We start from the raw sequence: 14681 nt of genomic DNA on the forward strand, positions 1-14681 counted from the left end.
CCTGTCGTCGTCGTCTTCTTCGTGGTTTGCGCCTGTGGTAACATCTGGTTGTTGATCATGTGACTCCAGTGATGCCAGGAAAATGTCTTCATTTCCATCGCGCCAAAACTTTTTTTTATCAAAAAACTTTACATTTATTAATTGCAGCGTTTAATTTAAAGCTGTACTGTAATTTTTATAAAGTGTTTCCTTGAGCTGCTATGGCATCTGCAGAAATGCACCACTCCCAACCAAAACTAACCAATCAGAGGCAGGAGGCGGGTCCTGGCTCTGATTGGTGGTTTCTAGTTGCCACTGGGAGAAAGCAAAGGAGCATTTTTTTTTCTTTTTCGTATTATCGTACTAAACTTTCATGACATAGTGACAGTTTCAGCAAATATGTAAAATATATATTTTTACAAAAGTTACATATTGCAGTTTTAAACAAATTTATTTTCAAAATGTCAAATTTCATAGTTATATGTCTAAACTGGACTCTGATGTTTTCTGTTGGGGATAATTTTCCTAGTGTCAAAATGTGTAATATATATACAATTTACATTTATAATAAATTTACCTGTCTCTTTTTTCTCCTGTTTCGCTGTGGATTGTATTTTCACTCTCTGCTCCAGTGTTTTGCCTCCCTACATATTTCATCATTTATAGAAGGGAAATACATTCAGAGAAGATAAACTGAAGTCAAACTTGGTCCACAGGCTGAATTATTCAATATTTTCTCGAGCAAACACCAGAAACGGCTTCATTGGGTTTGTCACATTTTCAACCCCATATTCCATTTGGACTCTTTTTGTAAGTTATGGGTTGCACGTGGCCTGCACATGTGATTTAGGGCTTTCACATCACCAACAAATGAAATGAATAGGTTTTACATGAATAAATGACTTTATTTAAAATGGGGGCAATGTATAACACATTAATTAACCACTGAAGGAGCGATGTACTCTACCAGCTTAGAGCTGCAAAAATCACATGCTTGGAGGCATATATGTTTGTGTCTGTTTATGTCTTTTTTAATAAGAGGAACATCTATATCAAGTCAGCTGATATCTGACACAATGAAACTCAAAGCCAAAAGCAATATTACGAGATGGAATCATAACAAAATATCACATTTTTCGTGAGATGTATGATATATATTTTTTTATCTGGGCTGGAGGAGTATCACAACAAGAAAACAAACAAAACACACACATACACAAAAGTCATTTGTGCCCCTGAGGATTTTTCTTGTTCAATTAAGGTAATATATAGCTTAATTAATCCCCATAGGGGAAATGTTAGTTGACAACAAAAGAGAAATGGGGCGCCCCCCTGTGGTGTGCATTGTGTTAACACTGTGACAACATATTTCCAATTTAGGGTTATGCCAAATTAAAGGGCTATTTTGGTCTTTTTCTTTTAAGTCTGTACTGCATGTAATTATGATCTCCAGGTCTACTGTATACATATTTGGACTTCTTAGACTTTAACCGAAAAACTGACTCTTCAAAGCACAAGATTAGTAAAAATATATTTTTTTCTATTTAGAAAAAGAATCAGGGCTTTCTTGGTTTTAGAATTAGAGAAGCAAAAAATATATAATATAGTCACTGGTCAAACCTGGATTAAATAATTCTTCTAGTGATTATTGTTGCATCCGAGCACAGTTTGTTATTAAAAAGCACTGTGTGAAGAGGGGGTTCCTAGTTTTAAGTTCTCAAAAATTATCAATACAACTTGCTGACCCATATCTGGATTCATATTAAGAGGCCAAAGAGGTGACACCACAGGTAAAAAAAAAACCCCCAACTGTTTAGACCCTTTTAACAGATGCCCAATAAAAAAAACCTTAAATTATCCATTTGCAGACAAAGGTTTGATAGGTTGTATATGGTGGGGGCAGAAAAAGCCTCGCCCAGGGCGCCAGAAAAGGAACATCCGCCACTGTTCCTGTGGCATTAAAACATTTCTTACCTGTATAATTTTAATTTTAATCACCGTAAACAGAACCCAGGGTGTGCCTCCTCACAGACCAGACTTAAAGTGGAACATTTTAAGGGTTTTATTCTCAGGGGAGGAACTGCTCCTGCGCTTTCTGACGCAGCCAGGGAAGCGCTTCTGCGCATGCGCGTTATCTTCACGGACGGAGAAACAGACCTCACAACAGGAAAAAAAAAAGTGTTAAAGACAAAGGACCGGACAGCCTTTAGGGAAAGCAAAAACCAAAACCAGCTCAGTTAGTTTTTTTAGACCGCTTTGTAGAGGTTCGGCTGTCTCACCACCGGCCGGAACCGGACGGGTAAGTGTTCGTTGTGAAATAATGAAGTTAGAGGAAGGCGTTGTGTTTGTGTTGGCTGTAGAGACGGAGTTACGTAGAAAACATCCACAGGACTAACTGCAAAAAAAAAAAAAAAGCTGCCAACATGGATTCAGTACTACAGTATGAGTGTTTTCAGTGCCTAAGAGCGGCTGTCCTTGGTTAGTGTGAGTGTTTGCTTTCTTATTGCTGTGACCTGTGTTTGGCTGCTGACACATTTAGCTAGTTCTCTGCGAACAGCTCTATTCAGAACCAGCTGCTGGAAATGTTTACTTTCTGCCTATTTTGAGGTCCGCTGGCCGAAAAGAAGAGTAAAGCCTATTATTGTTGTATTTTAACCATCTGCATACACCTTCAATATATTCGGCATAGCTTTAAAGAACATTGTTCGTAGCTGACAATAATTTGTTCCCACTTTCTTCGTTTTTAACATTTTCGCAGTTGTGCACTGCTGTGAAAAAAATTATTTGTCCCCTACCAATATCTTCTCTTTAGCTTTATATCTCACCTGAATGTTTCAGATCAATAAAGGTATATCAATATTTGCCAAATATAAGAAGGAGGACATTTATTATGGGGAAGAAAAGCTGTCCAAGCTAACATGGCCCTATATGAAAACAACGACCCTTTGGGGTGACGTTAGCTTTGATACAAATTCAATTCAATTAAAAATATTTCATTATCCCAAAAGGAAATGAAATGTTGCAATCATATGATCCAAGTATCTTCAAAGAACGGTTGTGGACAGTGATGCTGTGAGCAGGAGGAATCTGCAGTAGCAGTCCGTCTCGCAACAAATTTGAAGAGGCTTCTGACTGAAGACTGTTGGTCTTGTGACCATCATGACATGCTAACAGCAAAGACAATGTTCCACAAAATTATGTCCTGGATGACATCATCAGAATTGGACCTTTTTAAATCATAGCATAACTTCAAAAGTCGTCGTGTTTTTTCTGGTTGTTTGACAGTAAAAACTTTATTGGGGTGCGTTTATAAATCGGTCCAGATTTCCTTAATTTTCTGTGATCGGCTTGTACTTGCATGTGAAGCCGATCTTATCTACTTGCGCAAACGTCTGAAATTCAGTAGCTGCCCCCATTTTGCTCTGACATGAGAGAGTCACCCCGCTTTTGGTAATGTAGCAACTCCGTCGCTCTACTTAGCAACTTTTCAGACAAAAAAAAAAATCGACTTTTTAACGGTCGGTAATCGGACAAAAAACTGCAATCGGTGCACCCCTAAAAATTTGTTTAATCCAGACCTTTTTAAGGGTGACAAAAACGGAAAAAAGAGATTAGATCACAATCAATGTAGCTCAATAAAGCGGAGTACCTGAAATTGCGTTCAATATTCTAAACTGGTCGTAACATCTGTTTCCAGAGCAACGCCAGAGAAGCTTCGTGTTCAGCTTTCTGGTGATGGAAAGTCCTGCAAAACAGCACGCCTGCTGACTGGAGGGACACAACGGTCAACGCACACAAACACTCACAGGATGGAGGAAGTGGAAACACACAAGAGAGGGATGACAACTTGATTTATGATTTTTATCGAAGGATCCCATTTTCTTCATACTTTTTATTTTTCCACCCCTGTCTAAATTCTGTCCTGAATTCCACTTTCTACGTCCTCTCCTGTTGAGAGAGGTGGTGTTTATTTACCTTCCACCTTCCTCTGAGAGCCTACATAGCAACACAGACTCCTCTCTTCCCGGAGGTCGAGGGGGCTGCCATGGGAACGGCTGTCCTGCCTTCAATGTAGCGTCCTCAGGGCAGTAGTGGTGGAGCTGGAGGAGGAGGACGTGGCGGTGGTGGTGGCGGCGGCGGTGGTGAACGTCCAGGGATGGGCAGTACTCCGCATCCAGCCAGTGAGTGGAAGGAGAAGGGCCGAGGCGGGCTGCAGGAGCTGGGCTGCATGCCCTGGAAGGTCAGCAAGCAGAAAGCTGCTGGAGGAGGGGGGGAAGCAGTTTCAGGAGCAGCGGAGAGGAGGAGCAAGGATCCGAGGGACGGTCAGCTGCAGCAGGATCTCTCGTCGTCGTCGTCCTCCCTCTCCCCGCCGGCTCCCCAGCAGACTTCTCCGACAACTCCGGCCATATATCACGAGAAGCAGCGGAGGGAGCTGTGCGCATTGCATGCGCTCAACAACGTCTTCCAGGATGGGACGGCCTTTAGTCGGGACACCCTGCAGGAGATCTACCAAAGGTGAGAGAGCTGGGTTACTAAAATGCACCAGGAATCACGTTTGTCTTGCAAAAGTATTTGTACTTCTCGAACTTTTCTACCTTTCTCCTCTGGGTTGGATGAGGTACACCCACACAAGGTACCATGTAATTGTGAGGTGAAAGGAAAATGATACATGATTTTAGAAATTATGCTCTCAACACAATAATATGGGTGATGAAAGTGTGGGATGGAATTGCATCCAGCCCCCCTGAGTCAATACTTCCCCGCTCTCCCTGCCTCTGCAATTAGAGCTGCGAAGTCTTTGAGGTATAGCTGAATATTTCAGCAAAATCTTTAACATGTGGATACAAGGACCCTACTTGGCACAGATGTTCCCATGGTCTTGCTATGTATTTTGAAACAAAAAAACAAAAACGTTGGCCACTGAAAAATTGAAGGGGGCAATTTTTCGAGATGGAAAAACTGCTAAACACAGAAAGATATTTGAAGAAACTAAACTAAACCGCTAAACAAATAGAAATATAAGCAATATAGGCTATTGCTAAACAAATGAAAATATAAGGAGAAACTAACACTAAACCTCTAAAGACATAAAAACATTACCAGAAGTTATCACTAAACATATAAAAGTATTAGCCAAAGCTAATACTAAACTGCGAAACAACTGAAAATATAAAAATATAAATTGAACTGATAAAGAAATGAAAACATTAACGGAAGCTAATACTAAACCGCTAAACAATAAAAAAAAATTAGCGGAAGCTAAGAAGAACCATTAAGATGACTGTCAGTCCAGTCTTCTTGTCCTTCCTTGACGACAAGAAGACTGTTGTCAAGGACTGTCGTTTCTGCTGTTACAGTAACAGCAGAAACCTCAGTTTCAGTTTTGGCATCTGATTATCATCTGTTATTAGTGAGTTTTATGATTAGGATGACCATCGTTGAAAACACATGATGTGACATAGAGTTCATCCGAGTCATGAAAATGGGTAACATTTTATGTGAATAACTGGTTTAAAAAGCAGAAAATTTCAAAACATGACTGTCATCCTGAAACCTAAGTGGCTAACGGGAAACATGACAAACATACAACCTGAGGGTTGAGCAAACAAAGTTTTATGCTTGTATCCAGACTTGACAGAGGTTTACCATTTCTTCTTTGGGTTAAAACAGTGTTCTAAGGTTTACACTGGTTCTCAGCTGGTTATGTTTCTGGTATTTGACTGTGCTTTCATACAAAGGATTTTTTTTATATCTCTTGTCATATCTGACATATCTTGTGAGCATATCATATCTAGAGCAGGGCTTTGCAACCTTTACAACCTAAAGAGCCGCTGTGGACTCACGACGACCAAATGAAGCTGGTTTAGAGTCTTGGTTTTACTCTTCAATAAGTCATGTTAAAGGTGTATTTTCAGAAAAAAGGGCTCATTACACATTACAAATGCATATTACACTTTACACACTCATAATTAGTAAAAATTTGAAAGCCATGTCTTCTTAGTTAGGCACAACTTTGTGTTGGTGGCATAAAATCCCAATAGAAACCGTCGATGTTAGCAAGTAAATATGAGAGACTGTGGTTGATTTCTCATTTTCAACACGTTGCAGGCTATGTCCCAGCACTATGGTGACGCCTCACAAAAAGAGCATGCTGGGAAACGGGAACTATGATGTAAACGTCATCATGGCGGCATTGCAGACCCGAGGGTTTGAGGCAGTCTGGTGGGATAAAAGAAGGTATGTAAGTCATTTAAATCTAAGTCCAAGTGTACAAAACGCTGCACATTCCAAATATGCAATTATTTATCAAACGACGACAGAGCCACGATGGTATGAACAGTCACAGACACTTTCTGCTTTCATTTCTGATGTTTGTCAAAACGTTTCAATGGATGTCATGTTTCTCTAGGAATAGTTGGACATTAGTTCTGATACAGTCCAGGTTTGCATACCAGTTTGTCGTTGAAACAAGTTGTGTGAGGAATGGATATGCAGGTCTTGTTTCCAGGCTCTAGTATGTTGGATAAGCAACTTTCTGGCTCTCTGTGAAAACCCAAACACTGTCGGTACATCGGCTGATTAATCTCAGACACGAACGGGATGAGTTTCTCTGCGGCTCAGATATTATTAAAACTCACAGAAGGAAATATTTTATATTTATATAAAAAATATAATATATAAATATAATATAATTTATATTTCATATAAATATAAATATCTTATATTTATATGAAATATTTATATAAATATAAAATAGATCAGATGACAGAAGGTCAGAATAGATCAGATGACACGAGACTCTATGGACTAGGACCCAGACGCACTAAGTGGAAAGTATTGCAAAACACACCAGGGGCCTCTAAAGTCTAAATTATAGGATTTATAAGTACAGTGTCTTAAGTTTAATTGCCACAGAAGCAAAAGAAATTAGAAAAAGCATTCACAGATATATCAATTGATAAATAACTGAATCACTCGTGTTAATATTCTTATGCTTCTCACTTGGTTTTTGCTCAGTCAGCTCAGTAAATCTAAAAAAAATTACTTTTCAGTTGATTTATATAGCGCCAGTACACGACAAATGTTTTTGTCCTTCTGAATATTGATTTCAACAGTATATATAAATATGTATTTTTCTCCATTAAGAGAGTGAAAGTCCTGTCTGAGATTAATTGTTTCACAAATGATTAATCGTTTCATAAAGAGAGCTTCTCACATTGAAAAGGAATTTTATTTTTAGCATTACTAACAATTATTTTAGTAATCGATTATTTTGTCAATTATTCGGATGGTTCATTTTTAAAGAATGGCACATCCTGCAGAATTTTTTCAACAATCTAGAACCTTTTTTTTTTTTTTTTTACAACAAAATGCATTAAAAATACAAATAAAGAATAAATTCAATTCTATTTCAGCTGTAGCTAAAAAATAAAAAACTTTTAAAATCAGCATGTGAAAAACTCAAGCCTAACCCTAACCCATCAGCACAGTGTAAGACTGATCTGTTGATTATTTTTGGAATAACTAGTTGGTGAAGATGAATTTTTTTTTTTACAGAATTTGAACCAGGTGAAGCCAAAACACCCACTTGAGAAGTTCTGGGTAGAACAGACTAACAGACAAATGTATATCTTTTTTTTTTTTTTTTTTTATCTTAAATGCAAAATATTTATATTTTTCCCACAGTTTTGCATTAATTACTGCTCTGACTGTGTTTACAGCTGTCTTTACAGCAAACTGGCTCTTTTTGAGTCTGCATGCGATTTATCGATTACTGAAACGGTTGGCGATTATTTCAGTAACTCATCTGAATAATCGTTTCAGCCCTTTTGTGATTCTACTTCTGAATAATATAGAACGACTACCAGAATGAATCTTTTGGAACTCTACGATAGTTCTTTTCGGGGTAAAATTTCCAAAGAGGCCACTTGTGTTGGTTGACGGTTCACTTTCTGAGCTGTTGGCGAAACACCAGTTGCGTGTTTCCCTTCGAATTATAAATATCCTGCTGCACCAAACCAAATAAATCTAACTGGTTTGTTGAACATAAGTCAAACATTGACATGAATAATAAAATAGTCAAGCCCCCAAAAATTCACAAGCTATAAATATGTGCTGCGCCACACATGACGATCTTGACCAGTGGCATGAACACTGGTCTCTTCTGGTCTCTCTCCAGTAACTCCAGTTTGTTTTGAATGCACCTTCAGTCATCGCAGCAGGATGTGGATACATGCATCAAATGCATTGTTTCTTGGATTGACATCGCTGTCTAAAACTACACCAACACAAACTCTTATCTCTGTTTGAGACCTATTTTAGATCCAGTGGTGAAACTGCATCACTCTGTAATTGAGATTTTTTTGTGTGTGTATTTGTAGTGCATGTTCCGCTGTTGTCTTAGTTTATTTCCCAGAATAATCCATGAGGGGGTTGGGCAGAGGCCACAGAGCCAAAACATAAACACTTTTACTGGGGTCCACATGTTTGGTTTTGTTTTTGTTTTCTCATATGTGTTTCTAATCTTGACTCGTGAAAACAGGAAACTCCTCAACCAACTCAAACATCTGCATTCTTCACTAAAATCCTAAATGTAAACAGGAGGTCTGCCCTTCACAGAGGCTCTGCTTCCTCCGCTAAAACTACATCGACTTCATCAGCCGAGTCTTCAGAGATCCATCAGTTAGCCTTTTTTTATTATCAGTATTTGTGCTTTCTTCATTATCAGTCTCTCAGGATTGCTAATGGCATCAGGAGCCTCTGCCTTTTTCTGTGAAAATGAATTCCTGCCTTTCTAGCCTGTGCTAAAACCTTAACATAATCACTGCCATTAATCAATTGACAACATAAATGCGACTCTCTTTCTGTTACTTTTTCATGCAGCACAAATCTTGTTTGCGTATTTGTTGTACTTTCAGTTTTACGCAGAGTTGAAAAAGATGGATTTAAATGAGGGGATGTAAGCACCACTAAAAATCTTTGAAGAGGATTTTGAATATTGGGAAGAATCCAAAAATCGATATGTTTACTGAACGCTCTGCTCCAGCTGAGCTCAGCACATTGATTTACAGCAGCTTACAAAATGTTCACCCTCGTGAAAATTTTCCGTATTTTGTCACGTTACCACCACAAACATAAATATATTTATTTGGAATTTAATGTGAAAGACCAACACAAAGTGGTGCGCAATTGTGAAGTAGAAAGAAAATTCTACATGATTCAAAACATTTTTGTGGTGTGCAAAAGTATTTAGCCCCCGTGAGTCGATACTTTGTGGAACCACCTGTTGTTGATTAAAGGATTAACGGAAATTAAATAAAGATTTCATGAATTAATTTTGGTTTTCAAAGTCATTTAAAGGTTTTTTGCTTGTTGAGTTAAATGGTACCCGATTGAAAGACAGTTTTGTTCCTTTGTGAAAATACGCCTAAAGATAAAAAGACAGGATTTGAATTTCGAACTTGCAGCATTATAGGTGGACTAGATTGCACACTTTTTAAATCAGAAAACATCATCCTAATCATCAGAGACGAGTGAAAGACGAGACTCGAGGCGAAAGATTTGAGGCTTGACTTGGGGAAAGAAACTTAAAACCTGACTTAGACTTGGACTGGAAAAATGATCTTTGGCCAGAGTTAAAATCTCGGTTCTCATTAAAAAAAACAAAACCCTTTGAAGTTGTAAAATCTTTGCGACGGGAAATGTCGTAACGTTTTAAACTTCAAGAAGATCTCCATTGCTGTTGTACAGAATTAAAAATGACTTCATCAAGTAAGACACCACAGCACAGCATCCAAATGGTTTGTTGTCCATTTTGTTTTATGATGTTCTTTGCTTAAATTGCTTTTTTTTTTTCTTCCCCCAGGGATGTAGGCAGCATTGAGCTGTCCAACGTGGAGGGCTTTATCCTGAACGTGCCGTCCAATCTGCGCTGGGGGCCCCTCCGGCTGCCACTTAAACGCCAGCACTGGATTGGAGTCAGGGAGGTGGGAGGTGCCTACTATAACCTGGATTCTAAGCTACGCAACCCTCAGCCTATTGGCAGTCCTGATGAGCTCAGGTAAGAGGCGAGGAGTTCTGAGAATGTGTTCTTAACAACATCCCGCCACGCCGATCACGCACTACAAAAAGAAATCCGGCTCAACCATTGTAATTATTGCGACCATAGTAATTTCATATTTGAAATAATAATGTACAAAGCATATTAATAGATTAAATCAATTTAGCGATACAAAAGTAACATATTTTCCTAAAAGAAAGAGGACTCTCCTGTGTGTCCCTCTCTCAGACGAGCAGGAAGAACGCAGTAATTATTATTTTTTTACTGTTGTAGACAGAAAACGTAAGAAAGCATTATCTTACATGCAGTTATTCACTACTGACGCAACATTAAACTGCTTTTAACTAATGTGAAGCACATGAAATGCAACAAAGATGCATAAACAAATTGCGTCACCATTAACATTTTTCACAACAGCTGGTGCGTTTTTCAAAATAATTAGTACAAACTGCAAAACCTACTTGCATTCCTGGAAAAATTAAGTAGGTTTTAAATTGGTTATTGTGTTATATTTTTATGGTATAAAACACTTTTAAGTCCCTTGTTTCTGAAATGTGCTATATCAATAAACGTGACTTGATTTGACAAAAGAGCATCACTTGCTCAAAATGAATAGTTCATTCTTCAAAAGCATATTTATGTCAGTTTCGTTTGCTAGAAAATCTCAGAAATCCTCAGATTGATCTCAGTAATTTTCTAGAAAAAAAGCTGAAATTTGTGAGATTTATCTGTTTCTTTTAGCAGATTTACAACTTTTCAAACTCAGAAATGTGCTAGTTTTGTCTAGAAAATTTCTAAGATTAATCTCAAAATGCTGCCAAAAAAAATGTCTGACATTTTTGGCAAAAATTCCCTCCTTCTTGTCTGTCCTTTTCTACACCTTTAATACACCAATTGTAGATTTGAGATGTTTCCCTACACTCTCCAAAAACATACTTCTGTTCAGCTCAGTTTTACTTAGCCTCTTGAAAACTTGATGCTCATTTATTTTTATTTTTATTTTTAAATGATCACAATTGACTGTTTTGTTTTCTTCATCACAAACTCAGGAAGTTTCTCCGTCAGCAGCTGCGAGGGAAGAACTGTGAACTCCTGCTGGTTGTCTCAGAAGAGGTGGAGGCCCACCAAACGTGGCGCTCCGACGGCTGAGGGTTCAACCCAGCCAATCCCATCAGCCAAACGGGCCTGTCGCAGGACGAACTGGAGCCGAAGTAGCGTTGTGCGCCGCCAATTGCATCGATGCACCCTTGCAGTTGTACTTTCTCCCCACCACGCCTCTTTTTTTTTTCTTCTTCTTCTTTTTTTGGGGGGGTTTTGTTTACACGGCCGTTGCTGAACACTTAGCTGATCTGAGACACAAAGTAATGAAGAAGGCAAACACTTTACAGAGCGAATCAAAGAATCACAACTGAGACTATTCTGTTCCTGCCGATGAGTTTTTAAAAAAAAAAATATATATATATATATATATATATATATATATATATATCGATGCTTATTTCTTCTGTCTTTCCCTTTTTATTTTCTCAGATTTCTAAAGTTGTGAGTTTTGGACCTAAGGAAAATGCAGATTTTTATGTTTACTATTTTTTTCCTCCTCCTCTTTTTTTTTTTTTTTTATGTTTTATTTTACTCCATATTTTCCCACCTTTCTCACCAAAGTTCACCCTCGCTTCCATTCCCCCTCATCTCGATCTCATCGAATCCCAGCTCAGAGTGAGAGGTTTACCACATCGCCAACTGTGTGTGTATTTCAGCAATTCCCTACACTTCTGGCACCGACTCACCCTTTACTGTAGAATGCAACACGTTTTATATTATGGCAACAAAGCAATGCAACACTCAGGCCAAGTACTCCCTCTAGTGGATATTTGCTCCAGCTTGCTTATATCGATGATCATCTAGTCATGTGTTTTTGAATTTCTTCTCACTGTATAGACGCCTCTGTAAAGGAAAGAAATATGTTATTTGTTTAAGACGTATTGCACTACACACAAACATCGCCCGTCAGTAAAGAAATATATATTTTGGGTTTGATGCTAAACTCTCTTCCTCTTCGGCTCAAATGCAGCAAAATGCATCCACTAATTCAGGAGGATAACTTTCATGCTGAGTCATGCTGACTTCAGATTTAAAGTTTACGTGCAAAACCTTTTACTAAGTGAATTTATTTACCCCTACTGACGGAAGGATCAACGGTAAAAATCACGACTTTACACTAAAGTTTAGACGCTAGCTCTTTACCACTGAAATGTATCCTTTTGTCCTGATTAGTTGTTGCCAGAGTTTTGTTTTTAGGTTTTTGCCTCAGTGACTCAGTCACAGCAGCCCTCTGTAGCACAGGAACTCAGCAGATAAAGGGCTTTTCCTCATCTTCCTGTAGTTTGTTTCTTTTGCCAAACACAGCTTTAAAAGGAAATCACTGACTGTCCCAGCAAGTTATTGACTGTAATCTGAGGAATCTCGGTCAAAGGAAGTTGTTCTTAAAGCGTAGTTGAGCGAAGAAAGTTATTTGCTTGTAAACCTGAAAGGACCTGGTGAATCATGCATAAAACGTGCGTGCGCACAAAAAAAGTGCGGCGCCATATTTTACGCACAAGTCGGCGTGTGTGCGTAAATATACGCACACTTTTTTTTGCTGGCGTGAAAATGTGCGGGAGCCACGCAAACTTTTTCTGTGGACAATATCAAACTACACAGCATCAAAACTCACCTAAATCCACTGAAATCTGACTACATTCGGTGTTATCTAGACCACGAAGCTGTTTTTGATTATTTTAATATTTTATTGTTTAAACGTAAACGATGGAACTGAACCGCATTTATCCTCAAACAATAAGCTAACAGGCACACAAAATAAAGAAAATAAAAGTTTGTGAAAACCTCGCTCGAATATAAATAGTGCTTTTCCTCCGTTTTTGTCTCATAAAGATGTAACGCATTGGTCCGTGCGCCGAAGCGCATGAAATGCATCTGTGGGATAATTTCATTCTCACTAAAAGAAGAAAACAGGGTTGGATCAGCAGATTAAGTCAAATCTGCTGATTAAAAATAATCAAGAGGTTTGATCAAGGTGTGTATGCAAACACACGTATATAAGTAGCTGCGCAAAGGTTGCCGCGTAATTGTGGAGCTTTGGCTCTGATGGAGAACATCGCCAGTGGAAGGATTCAGAGGGAGCGATTGATCAAAGATCATATTGATCTGCTGGTAAATGTTGATGATGGTTTATGAGTGTTTAGATTACTCAGACTGATCATCCTGGAGCTCTGAGCAAAAGAGCCGTGCGGTACCGGTACCGGTCCAGCTGCAGTCATCCTTCAGTCAAGTCGCCCGCTTTGTGAATGCGCCCTATGGACATAAAGCATCTACTATTTAGAATAAACGTCCACATTCCCACTCAATGACTCTCTGACACGCTGTCTGTCTTTAAATCCCGGCTTAACGCGTTACTGTTCAAACAGGCATTTGCAGGATCTTTTTATTTTTTTAATTTGGATTTTTTTTCTTTAAAATGCATTTTTATTTTTGTGAGATGACAGTATGTGTCCTCAAAGTACATTTTAAATAAAAGATATTATTATTATAAATACTTATAACGCTTCGAACAAGGACGTTGCCATGGTTATTGCTTCACGTGGTGGCAGACTTTCGGGTATTTATACTAATTTACATATGTATTTATGGGCGGCGACAGGGCGGACCAGCAGCTGCGCTCTGTTACCCGCAAATTAGGATTTATAAAGGAAGGTGCGCGGCCACGTGCGGGCGCACGGCTTTATGCATCCGATATTTTTTGTGCGCCGCACTTTTCTAAATTTTTACGTACAAGTTTTAGTGTGAAAACTGCGCACTCTTTTATGCATGAGGCCCCTGCAGAGCAAAAAAAAAAAAAAAGGTTTTTGCAGGTATTAGTCTAGAAAGTTGGATGAAAAGTGAAAGTTGTTGGCGATCTGTTGTGTCTAAAGAAAGAAAAAATTTCGGTAGTTTGTGAGGCGATTAAAAGTTCACGTCTCCAATAGTTAAACTCTTCCTATTATAAATGTTAGTGATTGAATTGGCCTTAACTCGTTTACATAAAAAGTATGTAGATTTTGGAGTTTGGCGCCATATCAAAAAATCCAAAGGAGCAGTTTGTTATATTTGGGAGACGCCCTAACATTTTTGCAGAGCAACTACTCCCATGATGAGTTTTCACTTTTTTCTGCCAAGGAATTTGTTACACTTCTTCTTATTTTTTTTAATAAGCAATCCAAATATATAAGTTGTGCATGTTTTATTTCAAATTTGAAGCAACATCCTCATGTTCGAGGCCTGTCTGTAAACCTGTGATGTCACATTGTATCCATGAGAAACTGCGTTGAACTGTCAGATATTTTTATTAACTGAACACGGACACAGCGACCTGTGTTGCACATTTGCATTCATATGCCTTTGCTTTATTGCCATGACAATCCATTAAGTCCTTCCCCCTGGAGGAATCCTGGTTATCAGTGTACTTTATTTTTTCATAAGAAAAAAATAAATAAAATCCTCATATTTGGCATTTCATGTGTTGTGTTGAAAATGGTAATAAAGGGCAAATTTGTACATTTATTTCACTTATTAGGATTTGTGGTGCTTTTAAAGGAACAGAAAATTG

The 14681-nt window shown here is 38.4% G+C and overlaps 1 protein-coding gene across 3 annotated transcripts; it reads left to right on the plus strand.

Moving 5' to 3' along the window:
- Positions 1 to 2100: 2100 nt before the first annotated feature.
- josd1 (Josephin domain containing 1) lies at positions 2101 to 12721 on the plus strand. Of its 3 annotated transcripts, none has more exons than XM_028029227.1 (5): positions 2101 to 2278; positions 3677 to 4494; positions 6088 to 6216; positions 9845 to 10039; positions 11089 to 12721. In XM_028029227.1, the coding sequence occupies exons 2-5, from the start codon at positions 4136 to 4138 to the stop codon at positions 11186 to 11188; spliced, it is 783 nt and encodes a 260-aa protein (XP_027885028.1). In that variant the 5' UTR covers positions 2101 to 2278; positions 3677 to 4135; the 3' UTR covers positions 11189 to 12721. The 3 variants fall into 3 exon arrangements, with proteins under 3 accessions (XP_027885028.1, XP_027885029.1, XP_027885031.1); XM_028029228.1 differs by lacking the exon at positions 2101 to 2278 and adding an exon at positions 2341 to 2463; XM_028029230.1 differs by lacking the exon at positions 2101 to 2278 and adding an exon at positions 2352 to 2457.
- Positions 12722 to 14681: the final 1960 nt, after the last annotated feature.

The sequence above is a fragment of the Xiphophorus couchianus genome, chromosome 10, assembly GCF_001444195.1.
Source record: "Xiphophorus couchianus chromosome 10, X_couchianus-1.0, whole genome shotgun sequence".
Lineage (NCBI taxonomy): Eukaryota > Metazoa > Chordata > Actinopteri > Cyprinodontiformes > Poeciliidae > Xiphophorus > Xiphophorus couchianus.